The sequence below is a fragment of the Bos taurus genome, chromosome X (genome assembly GCF_002263795.3).
Source record: "Bos taurus isolate L1 Dominette 01449 registration number 42190680 breed Hereford chromosome X, ARS-UCD2.0, whole genome shotgun sequence".
Classification (NCBI taxonomy): domain Eukaryota; kingdom Metazoa; phylum Chordata; class Mammalia; order Artiodactyla; family Bovidae; genus Bos; species Bos taurus.
The window spans coordinates 124,822,175-124,843,957 of NC_037357.1; the positions used below are offsets into that span (position 1 = coordinate 124,822,175).

Genomic DNA, 21,783 nt, shown 5'->3' on the forward strand with positions numbered 1-21,783 from the left:
TTCCTCAATGGCACGCTATGCATTCTCACACAAGACTCGTGGGGACTGGTGATCCCTAAGGAACTCCTGTGGCTCTAAGATCCCTGACTAGCATTTGTGGCCGTGGGGAGCCAGCTGGCCCCACACATACAATATTGCACACACCTTCATAAAGCTGAAAATACTGGCTTACCACTCTGGCCCCGCCCATTCCCCCACCCACCCCACCCACCCCTCCCCTTCTAACTGGATTGTCCCTGTCCCCTCCCACCCCCGCCCCACTTCTCCAGCACACATTACAAGGCTGTCTCTTTTAAATCATTCAGATTTGGCATTCTGGACCGATTTGTTCTGTTATAAGGGTGCCCATTTGGCCCACTCTTGGCACCCAGCTGTTCAGAGTAGGAAGGCCCCTCTGTGGCACTCCGGGTCACAGAGGACACGTGCCAACCAGGGTCCATCTGACCTGGCAGCTGGAGGGCCGGCCTGCCCTTTGGTGTTGGCTCCTGCCGGATGTTACTGCTCCCGCCAGAGGCCTGGCTCAGAGGGTGAATCCGAATTTCTGAGAAGGAATTTTTGGCTTGTTGAGTTGTTAAGGGCTGGAAGCGGGGGTCTGAGGAAGCCGGGTGATTTGAGGCTGAAGAGAGATGTAACAGCTTGCGCAGTGATTTTAATGGCTGGCTCTGAAAGAAAAGATGAGGGTGCATGTAGGGTTTAAGTTAGAGTAGACCTGAAAGGTGGGAGGAAATGGAGTGCAGATCTGAGACGACTGTGTGGAGTTAGGGAGGGTGCGTGTGGGGGAAGAGGGGCCAGTCCAGACTTATCTGTGCTTTTGTTCTTCTTCAGAAAAGATGGAAGTTATTTTTCTTTAACAAAAAAGCTTAGAAATGTAGAAGAAATCTAGAGCTGGTGTGGTGAGTGATCCAAGGCTTAGGCACCTTGTATCTGGCTGCACCCCATCTTTATGGGAGGAAGGGGGGAATCTCCTGCACCAACCAGCAAGAAGAAGGGAAAGAAGGGATGTGCCTCTCCCTTTGCAGAAGACTTCCTTCCCAACAGCTCCACAGAAAGCTGCTGCTTAGGTTTCACCTGCAAAAAGTCAGCCATTTGACCATATCTAGCTGCAAGAGTCACTGAAAAAATGTAATGTTTCAATAGGCAGCAACATACTCTGCTAAAAATTGTGTATCCCCTTTTCTTCTTATCTCCTCGATTTTCCCTTTCCCTTGGCATTGCAAAATCCCAATGGTCCCTTTCTGCACTCTAACTTTTTTTGGTTTTCATTATGTTTTGAGGGGGAGGTAAGGTATGGGCACTAAAAATGCCAAGCACAGAGAAACGAGCACAAGCCCTGTAGACTCTAAAACACAGTTCACTCATAGGAGGGTTTTGATTCCTAACAGCCTGTCTGTTGTGTGCTTGGGGCTGAGGCCCCAGGGGCTGCTGCACTGGGAGGGGGACTTCAAGGCAGGAGGAAGGGTCCTCCTCTCCTTTTTGTTAGACTTGACAAGGTCACCACCAGAAAAGGCATGGGAAAGCACCCTGACATTCATGGCCCTCACCGCAGAACCTGACAAACGGGCCACAAGCATCTCTGGCTGTCACTCCTCAAAGGCCTTAAGCCAAGCAGAAGGTTGATAATCTCAAAACACACTAAAGATTCGAGGGAAGATGGCACTGAAATCCACGGGCTACTGCCTGAACACTGACTCAAGGAGAAGTCACTCTTGGGGAAGTGTCCTCCCCATGGCCATTCCGGAGTCTGTCTAGAAATGTTCTGTGGTGCCCATGGTAGGTGGCACCCACCCCCCCGCCCCAGCCTATACACATTATAAGCAGAAAATATGAATGGTTGGGCAAATATGATTGAAACTTAGGGATCTCTTGTCAGCAGCTCTAAGTAACAGCTTATAGTTAGAGAAAGTAAACAACAAACTTATAAAAACAGAACCTCTTCCTCCAAATTACAGACATCCATAGTCATTTATAGACACACGTAACCTTATGGCCTCTAAAGCTCACAGTTCAGAGGAATAAGAGATTTAGAAAATATTGAATACAATCAAAAACAAGTTAGATTATGTTATTATGCAATACCAAAGATATACAATATTTTAAAATTTCCAATCAAAATAGTTTGCTTCAAGGAGATAAGACCTCAGTTACAGGAAAAATTTATGGATTCAGTATCTGGCTTGTATGGCAGGGAAATTATGGCATACAAACCATATGCAGGGAAATGTGACTACACATACTGTCTAATATGTGGTTCCTAATGTGAACATTTGCCAGTTTTCTATCAAAACTAGTACAGATTTCAGAAGCTTAAATAGTCTTCCAAGAAAGTGTATTATATCTGTCTTTCAAGGTGCTTGCACTACATCCTCTTACCCTCCCTCACATTTTATGGCACGCTTCACTGTTATCATGAATTATTTTTATCTGTGGATTTTCTCTCTCTCTCCTAGGCTGCAGAGTGTTTCTGGGCTGGAGATGTATCTTATTCAGTTCTCCCCTCCCCTCAGGTGAAAACTAATGGAAGCTCCCCTTTTTCCCCCATTAGGACACTGAAGCAAGATTCATCTGGACTCCTAAGATGCATCTGGCTATCACTGAGGGTATGTTCTGGGGAGACTCTCAGCCTTGCTGTAACACTGAAAGGCTAAATTTCTCAACCCTGCCCTCTCTTCAGGACAGACCAGTCACTGCAGAGTCTGAGAGTCTAAGAGTGATGCAGGCACCACTCACTTGGGTCTGTAGATCAGAGATCTTCTCAGGACGCCACTCCTTGGGTCTGCTGCTCGGGGTGCTAGCAGAGTGAATGGCTTTCTGTAATGTCAGAAGATCAGGGCCATCAGAATTGGGCACCTAGAACAGAATACGGACAAGGATTCAATAAGCACACGGGTAAGCCTCATTAGGATATGCAGCCACACCCCAGAAGAGAACGAAAGCAAATCCGACCAAACCAAAACTCAATCCCCTCCCCTCCAAAGAAAAGACTTGATAAAAAAAGAAATCAAAACTTTCCCAATGTTCACAATGCAAGTGATGCTAGTTAAAGTCTGCTGCCCTCTTAATAATTTTCCCTGCGGTAGGAAAAATTGGCAGATGTCATGCAGCTTTGTTAAACCTCAACCCTTCAAGCATTCCCATGCTGTTAGTTTTAGACGCTGTAAGAGAGAGCAGTTAAATTGGGCTGTACCAGGAATTGCTGTCGTATCCTCATTCCATATTGCAGTTAGGTTATGAACCAGTTCAATAAAACAAAAATGTGTTTCTGCTGGGAAAATGATCCAAACACTGTGTTTGGTGGTGCTAAAGAAGTCTAGCAGGCTTTCAAGGATAGCAAAGTGAGAAAGTATGGTTTGAATCATATTCCCTAGACACTGCCCAGGAAACCTGGGTCTAGCATTATGCACTATGAAAATGCTGGATTTGTGCCACAAATTCCAGATAAATGCAATTGGTCCACTCACCGACTTTGGTGAACACAGGAGAGTAACGCCAAATGTCAAGCAAAAGCCCTGGCCTTCAACTAAGTGACCAGCAAAAGCTAGAGCCAGGCAAGGAAAGAGCAAATCACCAACTAACAGAAGCTGTTTTTTCATGGAGCCTGCAAGCTCACTCAATTTGGTCAATTTTACTTGGTTTCAAAGAAACAAACTGCCAACCAAGTGTTAACAAACTTTGTGAGCCAAACGAAAAGACATTTGTTAATTGTAAATGTTAATCGAATTCTTTACGGGAAATAAGGGATTTCATGAATACTGTCTGCCAACAACTGGCTAATTAGACAACCCAAACTAGCCTTTCACTAGTTGGTTTGTTTAATAGCCCTTTATGCTTCAAACTCCTTAACGGATCCAGAAATTCCAGAATGTCAAAGAATTTATATCTCAATGAATTTATGGAACTGGCTCAGGTACTTAACTAGCACAAAGAGAATATGACCCCATGAAAATAAAAGACATGCTGTTGTCATCAGTAAAACAAGTTTACTGGAGCAGTTTTCAGGGCTACCATACGTAAAAATGGGTACCATGGGTGGAGTGACTACAGGAAGCTTTTTCAAAGAAGAACTATGCTTTAAATGATTCTTTGAATTAAAAAGAGGAAAGAGGGATTTCTTGATGCTTGGATTCTCCCCGTTGGTGGAATCTGTCTGCAATATAAGATACAAATAAACTAATTGCCAAGAAAAAAAAAAAAAGGTGTTCTTATCGAAAATCCTAGCCCTTGGATGCCCTCAAATTGTTAAGTATTAACAGTCACTGAAAGAATCTCTGTGCTGTGTGTACATGTAGAGAGGCTTTGTGTCATTTCACACCTGGACATGAAGATGCCAATAATGTAAATTCAAGACATGCAGAAACTTCTATGTATATAAAGAACCTTTGGACAGGATCAATACCTACAGCAGGAACGTCTCTAGAGACTTACACACATATATCCACATTCAGCTTATAAAACATTTAAGGATATATTTACTATCAGAAATATGACTGTTATAAAGAATTATGTTTAAAGGGCTATCGATGAACTTCAATCTTTTCCCAATCGCCAGAAGGGACTTAAGCAACTAAATAATCTCATGTAATCCACAAGCCTATTTAGGAAAAAGAAAAAGATACTGCAAACCTTTTTGAACGCGGTCAACTCTTAAACCAGAAAACATCACTTGGAAGGGGAATGTATCAATATTGTAGGATTCTACTGTTGAGGAAGAAGCCTGGCTCTACACTGTGAGAAGTATTCACGCCATGGAAAATAGCTGGCACAATGCAGAATATGCCACAAAAGTAAAGAAAAAGAAAGTTCAATCTTCAAACTGAAGCATGATTACCAGTTGAGATACTAACTAACTAGGGTACAATTACCAAGTTGGCAAAGTCACCATATGCTCTGAGGGCTTATGTAACTGTCTGAATGTGGAACTGAAGCCGGATTTCCCCAGGCGGCTTCCAGATTTGCTTGAGTCAAAGCAGGCACCTTTACAATAGTGAATGATTTTTTGGCATGACTTTACCCTGTTTTGGATATTTCAATTGTCAGAGCACCAGAATGTCTGTGAAGGTTCAGATCATCTTTTACTGGTGTGTCTGAAAACATTCAAGAAAAACAGCCCATAAGGTTTTCCTGTTCCCAAGATAGGGATCCGTGAAGAGTTTAACTTGTGTGGCTAAGGAGGCCACAGGAGAGCCCTCAGATATGTGTATGTATGACTGATTCACTTTGCTATTACAGCAGAAAGTAACACAGCACTGTCAATGAACTATACTCCAATTAGAAAAAAATAATAAAATAGAGAAGCAACAAGGATATTGTATAGCACAGAAAGTTCTAGCCATTATCTTGTAATAACTTTTAATTCAGTATGCTGCTTGCTGCTGCTAAGTCACGCCAGTCGTGTCCGACTCTGTGTGACCCCAGAGACGGCAGCCCAACAGGCTCCTCTGTCCACGGGATTCTCCAGGCAAGAGTACTGGAGTGGGTTGCCATTTCCTTCTCCAATGCATGAAAGTGAAAAGTGAAAGTGAAGTCCCTCAGTTGTGTCCGACTCTTAGCGACCCCATGGACTGTAGCCTACCAGGCTCCTCCGTCCATGGGATTCTCCAGGCAAGAGTACTGGAGTGGGTTGCCATTGCCATAAACTGAAAAAATACTGAATCGCTATGCTATACACCTGAAACTAATATAATATTGTAAGTCAATTATATTTCAATTAAAAAAAGAGAGCATTCTCAAGAACAAGCAGCAGGAGGCGCTCCACACCTCCTGGTGGGACCCTGGCAGGGATTGAGCTGGGCCTGCTATCCAGGAGAACCCACCTCCAGCTCTCCAAACTGACTGTGCAACTTCAGGCAGGTCACAACTTGCCTGGGCAGTTCCTATGTCAGCAAAATAAGGGGGTTAAACTAGATTTAAGATCCAGAGACTTCTCTCTGTGCACTGGGTACCAGGTTTCCATTTTGTTCAATCTTGCGCAAAGGCCACAATGCTTTAAGTCCTTCAAAGTTCATTTACCTAGGTTTCCTTTTGCTGAGTTCTAGTGAGCGAAGAAAAGTTGAATTTAATTCTGTTCCAATGCTCATTTGAAGGAGGCAGTTACCACAATATCAAGCTTGGGAGCCTGTGGTCTGCCAGGAAATACTACACTGAGTGCTCTTTGGAAATCTTACTTTAGATATCAAAGTCCTTTAAACATTTTCTTTCCTATTTTAATTAAAAAAATGCAGAGGTATAAACAACTTTTGGTTTGGAAGGCTTAAGTCATTGTGACCTGTGCAGAGATAATTTGCAGTTACTTTACATATCAAAAATGAAAAGTATGAAACCCTGAAACAAGTAAGTTCAAGTGAAGAGTATGTTAGAGAATAGTAAATATCCTATTTACCCTAACCTACACTATTTATACATCTAAAATTCGAACCAGATCCTGAGTAACAGTTGACATGTACACACCTGACTCATGCCATAGTGAGCCACAGGTTTAATGCTGGTCTAAGGCAGACATCAAAAGCTAAATCTGTACACAAAAACACCTTCAATTCCTGTGTCTTGCTACTTCCATTTAATCAACCCCACAATGGCTATGGGCCTGAGGTTAAGAACCAAAACAATCTCTAAATAATAACAGTGGCTAGGAGGAGGTAATCTAAATTTAATATTCATGATGCATAAATATGTTCCACAGATAATAAAAGTTTTATTAGCACTGTACATATTTTAAGCCTCACTACTTCAAATCAGGTCTATTTTGTGCATCTGGTTTAAACAACATGTGTAGTTAATATGTAACTAAGCGACATCTTGATTGGACCTTCTACTTTAATTGAGTTTCAGTTAGAAATGTAGCCAGCTTTTTTTTTTAAATGAACATTTTAGAAATATTATAAGCCATTAAAATGAAGATAATAAAATCTGTGTAGTAACATACATACTGTGTGTATGTGTGATAGCAACACTATTAGAAAGCCAGAATACAAAATTGTACTAGAATGATTACTATTATTTAAAGCAAACTAAAAAACCACCTTCTTTCCATAAACATATGCACCAGCTAAAAAGCTAGGAGGAAATACGCCAATATCCTAATACTAGTTGAGATAGGGTGGTAAGATCGGAAATTATCATTTTTTTCTCAATTTTCTGACCTTTTTTTCTAATGAGCTCATATTTATATTATAATGGCATCATAAATTTAACAAATTTTACAGCCCATGGACTGTAGCCTACCAGGCTCCTCCATCCATGGCATTTTCCAGGCAAGAGTACTGGAGTGGGTTGCCATTTCCTTCTCCAGGGTATCTTCCAGACCCAGGGATTGAACCCGGGTCTCCCTCATTGCAGGCAGACGGTTTACCATCTGAGCTACCAGGGAAGCCCAGTCATCTAGAAAGCCCTTTATTAAATCCTTACTTCAAATATATTCTTTGCTACTATCATCTCACCATTACTTACCATTGAGTCATAATCTTAGACTTTTCAAAATGGAACAGACCTCACAAAAACTGAGTCTAATCTATTCATCTTAAGAGATGAAATCAATGAAGTCCATCTGAGTAGGTCATTTTGATTATGACTTTTTCCTTTTTAAGTAAGTGAGAGTCAATCATGTATGAAGTAAAACTAGAAACAAAATAATTAAAAATAGCCGACTCAACCCTGTCTAGTCCCAAAGGTATCATAAAGCAAAGCACACCTCGTGTGGTGAAGATGTTCTCACCGGCCTGGAGGCCTGGCTTCTCCATGTGTTCTCAAGTCACTAACCAGCAGAATCCATGCCTGGTTCAGTGAAATGACATGAATGCTTTCATGCAGCCAGCCCTTGGTTCAGGTGGAGGGCTCTCAGGAGATGAGACTCATTCCATTCCCCAGTTCAATCACAAGATAAACATGCCCTCCTACTAAAGCAAGCCCTGATATGTCAAATGCTAGCTCCTGTCTGTGACTAGGCAGCCCAGAAATGCAACATGGGAATCAGATAACCAGCCAGGGGAGAATGATGAATGATGTCTAAGATTTAAACACAAACCAAAACCGTTTCCTAAATTTTCATATATCTTTAACCCTCAGAGAGAAATAAATCCTGAAGGTTCATAACTTTTACATGAATATAAATCCATAAGGTGTTTACCGAAAGAGGGTTAAAGCATTCTCTTTCATCCAGATTAAATTTCTCCTATTCCTAGAGGTTCTGTTGAATCTAGAAAAGGCACTGTGGGAGGAGGAAGTTGTATAGAATTTGAGAAAGAAACATTTAAAGTCTATGCATATCAAATATCAGTAAGAAAATAATTCACTTTGATTGCCATGTACAAAGTGTAAAGATCCCACAGACTAATGTAGACTCATATGCCATTGTAAATAGAAATTGGCCATTTACTTACTGTTTGAGATTTCTTCTTTTTCTTTTTCATTGACCTGAAAAAACCTTGTTTTTCCTTTTCCTTGAGTTGTTCAGAATGACTAATGTTTTCAGGACTTTTCCTAAATGGGAAGACATTTTTATCATATTGATCTTTCAATCATTCCCCTACCATTATATGACAAATATAATGAAGACTAAAAATGCATGACACCAGGTTCAAATAGCCATGAAGAATCAAGCACATAGGTAAAGAACCTCTAAAAAGCACAGAAGGAACTGAATATCATGAAGCATGGTTAATGATTAGCCTTTGGCAAAGGCTCACTTGAACTAGCAATTTGAACATTATTACAAATGATCTGTAACTATGCTACAGGACCATTTTCATGCTGTTGAAAACCTCAGGATTAGAGAGCCTGAAAAGCACACGTTTGAAGGATGCCTTTTCTGTATCCCTCCAAGGGAAACAAAAACATTTTCAGTATCTTCATTTTTCCATTTACCTTTTAAAAACCAGCTTAACAAGTTCATTATCAGTGGCTTACCAGGGTACTGAACATTAAAAAAAAAAAAAAAAAAATCAATGCTGCTACAGAAACCTTACAAATAAAAGTAAAAATTGCCTGAAACTGGAAAATTCCTTTATGAAAATTTTATATCTATGTATTAAAACTAAATAAAAAGTAGATAAGGTAAGAAAAAATAGAGACAGGATAATGCATTAATACAAAGCACTCTTTTGGGAAAAAAGCTTCTGACTTAAAGTAACGACTTTAAGCTTTGTATCACTGACACCACCAGGTATTTTAATACAAATAGGAGGTATTAAAAGAGAGCAAACAAGCCACTGGCCCCAAGAAGTTGACTACTTATATGTTAACCGAGGCCCTATGTTACTTAATTTAATTTATTGTCTTAAAAACAACTGGAATGGTGTCATTCTTGAAAAAGGCACATTCCATGGGCCCTATTTTGAATCTGAACATCTAGATGCCTGTGGAAAACCATGTTCTCAAATGACTGAATTCCTTCTATTAGCTATTCCCTAAAATCAAGAGTAAAAACTTTAAAGGTGACAGAATTCATTCATATTTATGGTTTTAGAGTACTGAACAGTGAAGTTACTAGAACATCTAAAAAATATGAGCAAACCAGCATCCTTTACTTGATTAAATCTATGTGAAGGCAGAAAACATTTATATAATCTATTACAGATCCACATGATAAAAAACACCATGAAGCTATTTTTAAAATAACACTCACAGAATTTTCACTAATATGAAGCAATATTTCAACTATAATACTAAGTGAAAACATCAGGATTGATTCAAAACTTTCTACATGAGCCCAACTATATATTTTTTTAAGTCATATATGTGTATATATATACACAAATTTTATAAAGCAGAGAGAAATTAAAAAAAAATCTTAGTAGTTATTTCTGGGTAGTAGGATTATTGGTGATTTGTTGTTACTTCTTTTTAATTTCAACAACAAACATGGACTAAAAATATAACAAAAAGGTTTACAGAACAGAAAATTCATTTGAAAAGCCAAGAACTCAAGATCAAAGACCACAAAGGAAACAATTTAGAGACAGAGACAAACAGACAAAAAATAAGAAGTAAAAACCATGACTGTTTGAAGGAGCAAGGGTCATTCATTCTTAAGTGTTTAGCCTAAAAGTTAATGGGAATACCAAGGAAGTAAAAACATGTACTGTAGGCTCAAGTGTTTCTGAAACTCATTAGGAACTACAATTTTAAACCTCACTGAGAGTTTCAAGCTCTGAAGTTAAAGTTTCATAATACAACACATCCAATAAAATAATTAGTATTGGGACTCAGAATGATGCGTTAACAATTTTGAAAGTGAGAAAACTTCAGACATAATGGAATGAGTGAGAATGAAATAGTGAAATGTTAAAGATTCCCTAAACTCAATAATGTAGTGCTGGGAAAGACACTCTCATCCTAATGACAGACTGTTTGATCAAAGTTTCTTACGACAAGTACTTTTGAGATTAAGGAGATGAAACCCTTGGATGGGGTCTAAAGACAGACTACCCTTAACTAAGTTCCAGGCCACAGTATTCAGTTATGTGAGGGTTCTAGGAAACATAGCAGAACAGTGTAAGTAGTTGCTGGAAACACAAAAGCACCACTCTTAGAAGTGAAAGAGGGTAGTCTTTCCCTTCTCCAGGGGATCTTCCCAACCCAGGGATTGAACCCAGGTCTCCTGCATTGCAGGCAGATTCTTTACCAGCTGAGCCACCAGGGAAGCCCAAGTACACTGGAGTGGGTAGCCCATCCCTTCTCCAGCAGATCTTCCCAACCCAGGAATCGAACTGAGGTCTCCTGCACTGCAGGCGGATTCTTTACCAAACTGAGCTATCAGGGAAGCCTCAAAGAAACCTCAGAAAGCATCTAATCTAACCAGTAATACTATTTTTAACGATTTGTAACTTCCAGAAGTTAAAGCATTATATGCTTATGATACAGCTCATGTCCTTCCATACTGGGGTCTGCACATAACCTAGAAGCACAGCAGAGTATTTAGGTTAACGGGAAGAAGTTTTTACTAATCAGAATTAAAGTATAACAAAATCTCAAAGGTCTGCTGAGGGTCAGTAGTTAAAGTGCTTTCTGCCAACTGAGGAAATCTTTAAGGGGGCCACATTCATCATGACCACATCCTCAGGATGGGAACAGGTGTTACTACAAGAATGTTAATATTGGCATGAGAGGAAGTGAAGGCTTGAGATACCAGCTCTAGGAGGAAGAAGACTGTCCAATAAAATGAAAGTGAGAGTATGGGGGTGACAGTACTGAAAGAGAAGGAGGAGCAGGACAAAAAGCTCAGTGTTTGCAATTCCTTGTGTCCCCAAATCACAGATAATGAATCAAAGACTCTCCGCAGGGTCTCTTCAGAGGCATTGGATAAACTAGAGTCCGGGGAAAGGGGAATAATGAGGAAAGTATCCTCAAACTGGAACCATGGAGAGGCAGTGGAGTCAAGATCCAGGTGCAAAAAGATTCCAGGGACCAAAACAAAAAAGAAAAAGAAATTACCCTTGAATTAGAGGATGAAATCTAGGAGTAAAATGTAAGTGTGCATGCATCACAAAAAGAAAGACACAAAAGGAAGTCAGAGAGAAAGAAAGAGTGCCAGTGGGGGAGGGAGGGAGACAGAGAGAGAAAAGACAGAGAGAGGGAGAAGCTACACTGAAACATACACATACAGAGAATTAACAGAGAAATCGAAGGGAGAAAAACCTGCAAGAAAGACTCAGGGATTGAGAGAAGCTGCCAGGAACTCAGGCACCTATAAAGCTGTGTGCTGTACAAATGAATGAAAAAAAGGACTTGAACATTTATAACCAGTACTGCACCCAATGGGTAAGAGTGAGCCCTGTGACTTAATCTCACTCGTGAATTCTGGACCCTGTTATTGATTCTACCTCGTTCGGTCAACAGTTGTGTGCTGAGCTGAGCAAACGAATTATACAGGCAACAGAGGAGCAACACAAGAGAAGGGCAAATGGTGATCACCTAAGTCTCAGGGACAGGAGCTCTGAGAAGGACCACTCAGCTGTCACTTGGCACGTTACCCAGGGCTGAAAACACAATGGGGGTGGGGAGGGGTGGGGGGTGCAGCAAGCATGATGTGGGGAAGAATATATGTATATGTGTGTGGGGCGGGGGGAGAGGGGTGGGTAACAATAACAGTCTCCTTCCTGAATAGTCATGGCACTCAAACATTATCTAACAGAACAGCTACTATTTCCATAAGGGGTTAAAAAGAAAGAGAATTCAAAAGAAACACCTAAAAAAAGGAAGGAATGAAAACCAACTAAATCAAACCCAATCAACATTTATAGAGTACTCTGTATGTGCCAGGATCAGTGTTAGGTGTTGGAGATACAGAGAAAAACTAAAACAAGGGGTGTGACCTCAAGCTGCTCACAGACTCAAGGCAAGCGACCCACCAGTTAGACAGAGGGCCAGGGAGCTCCATTATAATCCCCTCAAGAGCAGCAGTGAGAAGGTGCATCAAAGAGAAGCTGACTGTGACACTTTCCCTGTCACCTCCCTTCCCCTGCCAGTGTGACTAGGGTCAGTTGGCTAATGTCTGAGGGTAGAAAGTCAGGGACTAATTCTACAGAATGACAATAAAGGATATCAATGTATTCATAATGTTGCAAGAAGAGAAAGCCTGGGATTGTGCAAGTGAGTGACAGCAATTCTTCACTTATCCTAACTACTGGGATTTCTAATTAATTTGGTTTATTGTTTAAGTGTCAATTTTTAACCCAATTTTGACAGCAGTCTTTCTAAACACTTTGTCTTTTCATGGAAAGTAAGAGCAGCCTATTTTAAAGATATATCCTCTACCTGGATATCTACTCTATGTATGAAACCATAACGACCAGAAATGACTTTCCCTTTAGAGCATTAGAAACGTCAAACTACCTCTCTTCTCTCTATAGTTACTGTTCAGGATCCTCCTCTCTCTGCACACCGTCTTGTTACCTGGGATTATTTCTTGCCTGACAACCTCAGTGCCAAATGAGAGAACTCAACATAGAAGAAGAATAAGCAGGCTCACAGGGAGGGTGGAGGTGTTTTCCCATTACTAAAGATGATCAATTGACTGTATTAACCCTATTTTTGTTGTTCTGAAATGTTTTGGCTTATCTCCCAGTTCTTAACTGGATTCTGGACAGTTGAGATGGCCAGAATAACAGCTCTGCATATTATACTACACTATTATTTTAAAGTATGATACAGTAGCTTGACTTTTCCATTGCAAGAAATGTGTGCCCTGTACAAATATCCTCTTCTCTAAAGAAACGTAAAGTACTACTAACAAGGAGAAACAGACTGCCCTTAGGACAGTGATAATTTAGGAACAGCAATTCACTATGTCACCATGGCAAGGCTCATTCATGTTTTTGTAAAAGTTATCAAATGGCATTCTCTCAAATATAAATATGGTGAACCAATGAGAGATCTTGTTCAAGAAAAAAATCCAAGACAAGTCGAGCTTAATGGAAGACTTAGACTAAGTTGGATGCAATGCATGGGGGAGAAGTATCATAGCAATGCTATTCTGAGGGGCAGTTAGAACAAAAGAATATATCCAATTCCTCCCTGGAAATTCTGGGATTCTCTCAAACCTCATAATAGCAATATCAGATGACTTGATGAAGACCTGTCTAAAGTTCAGCATCCCAACTGTGCCTCTAATTCTTTTCAAAACAATTGTTTTTAGGTTTCTACACATATCCAGGTCTACTTAAACTGATTATCAAAAAGTCAGAAATAATATTCTGTTAAGACTGTGAATCCCACATTTAGATGTAGTTTTGATCTGACCTATCTATATTTTCATTCATGCTAATCTGTAATCAACGCTCTTTTAAACCATCACCATTTCATCATGCAATGAACAAGATGAAACACAACTCCATCTGTACTTCTGTATTCTCACAACTTAGACACTACTCTCACAGCTTGTCAAAACCACTTGAAAACTGTCAACGTCGGTAACTGGAGTTGTACCTGTGCTCTCCAGTTAATGTGTAGATCTTATCTAAGTTATGGAGAAAGAACTCACAGAAGTTCCTCAGTAAAGTAAGTGGAGATGAGACACCTGGTAAGTCATACTGAAGTTAGAGAACATTAATGGTAAAAACTGCTGCTGTTAACGTTAACAAGTCACAATGGTGCCAGGCACCGCTCTAGATGCTTTTGATGTTTTACTTCATTTAATGATCATATATACTGTATGAGGGAAGTGCTATTCTTAGCCTATTTTATAGACAAGGAAACTGAGGGACAGAGAGCTTAAGCTCACATGGCCAACAGGTGACACTAGTCAAGATATCTCATTTCCAGAGTCTAACCTCTGAGTCACTAATGTTAAAACTCTCATTTAATAAATAAGGCGATAAATATAAAATGTGCTTATAAAAGAAAAAGTATTTATAGCTTTAAGAAAACCATTTTTATTATTGTAAAAATAAGTTATTTTCCCTATAGGGCATGGTAACACTGAAACCTTGATATTACCCTGCTAACAGGGTCCAAACTGTATGAATTCTGGCAGTAAACAGCAGAGACAGAATCTGACAGATTGGTCTCATTCTCAATTCAGTGCATTACAGTGAGGCACCATTTTATTCTCTTGGTAGAGAACTTAATAGCCCTATGAAAAATATATAAATACCCCTTACATCTAGATTCTGGGAAGTCTTTCTGGGCAGCTGAGACTATAAAGTCTACATTATTAAAAATACAGTCCTTACCCCCAACACAAAATCTGCTAATGAGACTTGATGTGTGTTATAATTTTCTCCTTAAATTTTTATTACACATGACACAAAGATTAAAGGATAAGCAAAATTGGCACATCATTTTGTCCTCTGACAACCAGTACATTTTTGTGGTACCACAAATGGTTGTTCCGTTATTTCTCTTTTTACCCTGAATGAAAGTCAGGTAGCATAGAAGTAAAAGACACGAGCTTTAGAGTGAGAACCCATCTGGGTCTAGATCCTGGCTCCCTCCTCCCTGGTACTTGCTGTCCAGCACCAGGCAGGCTCCTTACCTTTTCTAAGCTGCGGTTTTCTCATCTGGAGAGGAAAGGCTACCCCACTTCAAAGGCTGATTGTGAGAACTGAGTGAGACACTGCACACCAAGTGCTAAGCAAATTGTCTCCTACATGATTCAACAGGAACGAGCAGAGAAGACGGCAAAGCATGTCAATCATGTCAGAAGAAGACGATGGAAGACTTATGAGGTATGTACTGACCCAGGGTATTTTCTTTCTTTTACATGATTCTTAACATAAATGCTGCACATTTTGAAAGAAACCATTACAAATAATGACGAATCACATTTCGCTTATGAAACAATCTCTCTCGAGAAAGAAAGGCCTAGTAGGAGAAAGAATGCTAAACTGTTTACCCAGAATTGCTGTGAAATCTCAAATCCACAGTTAGAAAAAAGAGTAAAAACAAGCTAAAATACCCACCATGGATCGAATGCTGGCTGTCTTTTTGAGTGGTTAGTTCCAGAACTGCTTTCTGATGGTAGGGAAGAAACTCTGGTTGACACATTATTTTCATGGAAAGAATTGTCTGGACGTGGAGATGGCACTGAATAAAGAAAAGGTAAGCCGCTGATGTACTCTTTTGATCAAAGCACTTCTCATATTGTTCTATTGCATTTCTCTCACACAAACAAAATAACAAAAAGGTAAGTCAATATCCTCATTTGCCCTTCATAAAACTTTTGTGTTTTCTGAGGATGGAGGCATTCCAGAGAACATTCTCTCCCTCCCCCCTCCCCCAATTGCTTATGACAGTAACTTGCAAGGGTCAGTTAACTCAGGCAATATATTCAAGACATAAATTAATGTAACAGCTGATAAACTGGAAAACATCATAGGAGATTTCAAAGTATGAATATGATCCCCACCTTCCCATTTTGACATTCACTTAAGTTGAGGCTTTCTTACATCATAGACCCAACTATGTAGAATCTATTCTTAGTCTGAAGTGATTCTTAACAATATATGTGCCAGAATACACCAACTACAGTTTAAGACTTGCCACTTGGGAGGTGACATATCAATTTTATATATTTTTTAAACTCAATTCCAAAGAAATGTGGTTATTTGCACTAAACACTATTTTTCTCTAAATATTCAATCCAGGAATAAACAAAAAGACAAACCATGATGTTTGTGAGTAGATACTTTTCTGTTTTTCTTTGGGGGGTGTAATCATCTTTTTCTGTCAATTTCTAAGCTTAGTCATAAATCAAAATATATTACAAATTTCATCACAGAAGGAATACACAGGCTGTATGTAAAGACAAATGACACCATTTCACTTGACTCTTGGCCAACAGGAATGAAAATGGGAAATATTCTAAAAACATCTGTCATTTCAATGATACCACTAAATTATCATCCAGTTAGATTTAGTAGTATCACTGAAATGAGAGATGTCTCCAAATGTTTCACCTAGTTAAATCTTTCATTTCTATTTCTGGACTTTCTAAAATAAAAATGTTCTACCTGCCAAACTCTGAAGTCAATTATAAGGGGCTTTACTGATAGTAATCAACTGGCAATCAAAATAAAACTGTGTTCCTTGAGGTCAAGGACTAATTAAAAACTTAGTTAACATCTTAATATTAACATATACTCTCTAGACATCTATAGAATTAACATGTGTGTGATCCATTTTGGAAGTAAAACTTCCAGTGAGAGAAGAAAAGACTTTTGTTTATATGTATACTATAATACTTTTGTTTTAATTACCTTTAATCTGAATTAAAATTTTAGTCCCATAAGATTCTAAAGTAACCGTGACATCAGAAAAATAATTAATTGCATCAAAAGGTATATAGAATGTCTTATGTTCTTCTCCAGCGTGGGGCTAGGAGGGAACAGAGTAGCCTCATCAGTCAATATATATTTAGGTCCTGAATAAGACTTGTATGCATTTATTTAGCTCAGATTCCTAGTTAAAATGACTGAGCCATTGTCCATGTTCCCCACCAATTTCTGCCCTTTCCAGCTATCCTCCCAAATCAACAGAATTATGAGAAGTTAGGCCTCGCGGACACAGGACTTCACCTGTGCCCTGGTGGGCTTGTTGTCTGTCTCCCCACTAGGGGCTGGGGCTGCCTGGGGGCCCCCACTGTATTACTACATAGCTCCTTAAAGGGGATGTCTTTCTCTGTCAATCCCTCCTAAATCCATTCAGCCCCTGAAACATTTGTTACAATTGTCTGTTAAACATCAAAACACAATTTTAAGGTCATGTAAGTACACTTGAAGATTTTCTGTCATTCATTCGACAAATATTTCTGAAACTGCCAGGCAGTGTCCTAGTCAATGAGGGTAAAAGAGGAAAAGGTAAAGGGCCTTGTAACCTTGTGAGAGAGAAATGCAAAGAAGCCATACCACGTGGTGTGTGTTATGTTAGAGACAAAGGACCATGAGCAGAACAAAGAAGGAAACACTTCACTTTGTCTAGGTGGACAGGGAAGCCATCACACTGCAGAGGACATCAAAGCCGACTCTCAAAAGGGACAGAAACAAGCTGTCTGAGCATTTAGAGTAATGCATTCAGGTCAGAGGAGGGCATAACCTGTGTGAGTGGTGGGGGAAGATCTGGAGAGAATAGCAAGGGCCAGGCACAGAAAGTCTAAAATGCCATCTGAGGGAACTAACAGTTTGTTCTGTTGCCAATGGGAAGCCACCAGAAGATTCTTAGCAGATGAGAGAGAGGACTGGGGCTGGGGGCGATGGACTGCCCTGTTGTATTTTTTTTCCCTGTAGCATTTACTATCTTTTACTGCTCTATGTAATTATTACATTTAGTATTATTCTCTCCTCATTAGAATGTGAGCTCTGTGAGGGTGGAGACCTTTGGCTGTATTGCTCACTGATGTTCTAAATTAGAAGTCTCAGGCACACAAGTGACATCGATAAATATTTTATGACTTAATCGAATGAGTGCTGTGGTTAGAACACAGCTTCATAAGGATCATTCCAGGGACCCTTTTGATGGTGACTTTAGAGATAGGGAGAGCTGCTGGGAGGCTATTCAAAGAAATCAAGTCAGAAGCCACAAGGGTCTGAACTAAGACAGTGGGACCCAAGGCAGGAAGATGTGGTGGAAGGCAGCAGTGCAGGTAAGAATGCCACTGACCTGAAGTCAGGGCAGTGGAATATAGGGGAGTGTGTGGGCTGGAGATGTAGTGAAGGGGAGAGAAGAGAGGACCCGGATGGGTGCTAGGAGCTGGGTTTACCTCGGTAGAAGCTGCCAACTCTTCTCGGAACAGGATCATTATACAGGTGTCTATTTTCCTTGGGGGCGGCGCCATCATCAGAGTGGGGGTCATGATACGCTCCACCCTGAGACAAAAGGTAAACAGCAGAGTGATGATGATGTGGCCTGTGCACTCAGAGCAGTACCTAACTGGTCTATAATTTACTCTGGGATCTATTTAAGACAAAACTCAGAATTATGGCATGAGGAAAACTGCTTACTTTGTAAGCCAGTTCAAATTATTTGTGGGAGACTACGTATGGATAAATCTTATAAGACAGACTGTAATGATCCTGAATGACCAATCTTTATAGACACATTCTATCAGGAATGGTAGCCACTCTAGAAAATTCATACCTCAGACTTCTGCCGCACATGGAATGAAGAGGTGCCTTCTCTGGAGGACTCCTTAACAGAAGATCGTGCCACAGTCATCTCTGGAGGGAGTTGCTCTCCGGGCTGAAAGTCAAAGTTAAAAGGATTTTTGAGACTGTCTTGTTCCTAGGGATGAAAATCACCTACATTTCCATGGGTTTTATTTGGTATAACCAGTACCTTAACTGGCTAAAATAAAAAATGTGAGTTGGCTAAAACACAAATTGTCCCATAAAAGAGTGAATCATCTGATGAATGTAAAATATGTCAAACAAATGTCACTCAGATGGAAAGTGAAATTCTCATTAAAGTTAATGCAAGCAGGGAATGAATTACTCTGAAAATAGTTCAATTAATTATTAAAAACAAAGAAAATCATACTCCTAATATCTAGAAAGCCATGGTTCTGAGCAGCACTCAATTAGAAGAGAACCAGAGGTTCTATTAGTTAATCCAAAATATCTCTAGCAGATTTTAGGCTGAGTTCTCCAAAAAGAACTACAGATGCAAAAATATTTTTCATGAAGGACATGTATGGCAGATTCTGATGAAAACAAACATTCTTTGGATAGATCAAGGAATTGAATCAGCACCTTCAATAATTTCTGTCTTAAAAATCCTCTAGCTATTGTAGTTTATGTACTTAATCTCCTCTATGATAACAGTACTTATACTTCATGTATTTTCTTAACAATCACGACAAGCACTCATCTCCAGAGACACTTCCTCTTTCTGTCAAGGAAGTGAATCACAAGCTAAGAGCAGCCTTGGTCCATAGTAGTGCTCACTGAGGGGAAAAGTAGCATTTTCTACCTTCAGAAAGAATTATGGAATAAAATCACCAAGCCATTCAGAGGAGTTAGCTGCATTGTGTATCTTTATATTATGCACAGAAAGAGTATTATCTTGAGCCTTACACAATGTGTCAAAATAGTTTATTTAAAATTTAAAATATGATTCTTTCTCCCCCTCACTCCCCAAATGTACTAGGAAAGGACTCTGGGCAGGAAATCATTCAATGTAGCCTCTCTTCTTTCTACTTTGTGACAAGATCTCATTTGAATTTTATCACCTGCATTGTTTACAAAAGCCTCTAGAAAAGTATCTTAGAAAATAAATGATTTACACCTAACCTAAACTCTAAGTTGACAGAGCCAGTCCAGTGCCCTTGCTCTAAAGGTGACAGTACTTGTCAGGAGAGTGATTCCCATCATTATTCCTGGCTTCAATTACTTGTCAAGCCGTCTGCCATCTTTGTGCCTTTAAACTTGTATTTTCTTGCAGTTCGGCACTGCACCTCCCGAATTGGACTTAAAATTCAGTAACGGTTGGATCTGTTTTTAGCCTACAGTTACTGTTTCATAATGAGCTTATTTCTACCAGGGTCATGAAGCCTTTTCTCTAGCAGTCAGAGAGCCAGTCCATTTGTCCTTTTTCCAAGGTACAGTTTTTTATTTTTCTTACTGCTTCTCTGTTTACACTGTGCTTAAAGCTAACACACTTTACTGTTTTTGACCTCCGTGTAAATCCATGTGGGGCTGCCAGACTGCTAGAGATCCCCTTTCTCTAGAGAGGCTCCTCTTACCACTGCTCTGACTCCAACATGACATCTCCTGTCTCCTCTCACCGGGGCCCTAGACAGTCTTCCAACCTTGTGGAGAACATCTCTGCATAAGGGCCCAGGGTCACACCTCAACCTCCACATGTCAGTGTGACACAGTGTGAAAAGCTCTGGCCTAGAGACCTGGACATTCCCTCAACATCCCAGCTCCACCCTGAACTAGTTGGGTAAATTTAGGCAACCCACCCAACCTCTCAAAGCCTCAGCATGCTCATCCATGCAATGGAGGGGTTGAATTAGATGACTTCAAGTCCTTTCTTCTACTCTGAAAAGCAGCTCCTAGGAGAGAAACCTTGAAGGCTTCCTTTTTCCTATATTCAATCCTTCCATTCACAAGTTCCAGTTCTACTTCTGAGGAGTCTGTAAGACTCATCCTTTCTCTGTCTTTCCACTGGTACTGACTTAGATAACACATTCTCCTCACCTCACGCTTGGGTCTAAATCTTGCATCTTCCCACTCTAGGCACATGGCACAAGTTGCAATCCCACCATGCTACTTAATACTTAATGTCTCAAGTACCCTCCCCTTCTCTTCCAGATAGTCTTTTTGGCCCTCCCTTGAGCCTCTTTCCTCATGCACACTCTACTTCTTTCCCCTGGTGAAGCCCCCAACATCTTCAGTTTCTGCTCAGATTCCACCCCTATCCCCTGGGGGCCTCCCTCAGTCCCCCTGCTAGGACTGTGCCACCCTCCTCTGTCCCTGCATTGCACACAGCTCCGGCACAGCACAGGCACGCAGTCTCACAGCACTGTCACCACTTATGTGTTGGCAAGTGTCACCCCACCACCCGGGCCCATACATTCTAAGAGGACCACATCTTGATCTTTCTAGTTAGAGCCTATCATGGTGCCTAGCTCAGTAAAGGCTTAAATACATCTTCATCCTTCAATCAAAAAACCTGTCTCCACATCTGAGCTCCAACAAGACCTCCAGTTGCTCCAAAAGCCATTTCTGATTGCTCCTGCTAACAATGATCTCTCCCTGTCCTCAAGTACTTTTTATAGCCAGTGCCACAGAAATCTGGTTCTTAATTATTTCACTGTTATCATGTATAATTTAATCTTCCCTAAGAGAAGATAAATTTCTCAAGAGCAAGAATCTTGCCTCAGACTCTTTTAAGTTGCCAAGAATACCCATCATACAGAAGGTATTCAGTGTCTCAAGAACAGCCCCCATCATCCCAGAAGCAGCAGCAACAATCTAAAACCTTCACTCTGTGCCCGGCATAGGGCACATAGTGCTTTATACATCGTATTTAATGCTCGCAACAACACTCAGATGAGGAATCAAGGCACAGAGAAATCCCCAAATTTAGAGTTTAAAGCACACTGCAGAACTCAGATACAAACCCAGGTCTGCCTGGCTTTCCAGTCCAAGCTTTTGGCTATTTTGCTAAACCAACTGCATAGTTATTGACAATCTCCCTCTCCCCAAAACCCATCTTGCTAGGCTTCCCACTGCAGAGTCCATTTGTGTTTTCTGGAGCTTTGATACACACTGATAAGCCTATTTTTGTATCCTCTAAAAAGGGGGTACTTTTCCTACATAACACTCTTTTCTTCTTCTAACGCTGTTTTTT

General features: G+C 40.3%; 1 protein-coding gene across 3 annotated transcripts in view; it reads right to left on the minus strand.

Annotated features, from left to right (window-relative positions):
- Positions 1-256: 256 nt before the first annotated feature.
- The window catches only part of CDKL5 (cyclin dependent kinase like 5), a 178,646-nt gene continuing 157,119 nt past the window's right edge, over positions 257-21,783 (minus strand). For 2 of the 3 annotated variants that reach the window (XM_059883891.1, XM_059883892.1), the window contains 7 exons: positions 18,565-18,666; positions 18,188-18,293; positions 15,393-15,516; positions 8,373-8,472; positions 4,022-4,144; positions 2,728-2,847; positions 257-662 (listed from right to left, as the gene is read on the minus strand). In XM_059883891.1, coding sequence (XP_059739874.1) covers positions 276-662; positions 2,728-2,847; positions 4,022-4,144; positions 8,373-8,472; positions 15,393-15,516; positions 18,188-18,293; positions 18,565-18,666 — 1,062 coding nt within the window. In that variant the 3' untranslated portion in view covers positions 257-275. The remainder of the gene's footprint in view (positions 663-2,727; positions 2,848-4,021; positions 4,145-8,372; positions 8,473-15,392; positions 15,517-18,187; positions 18,294-18,564; positions 18,667-21,783) is intronic. The other variant, XM_024988495.1, reaches the window with a different exon arrangement.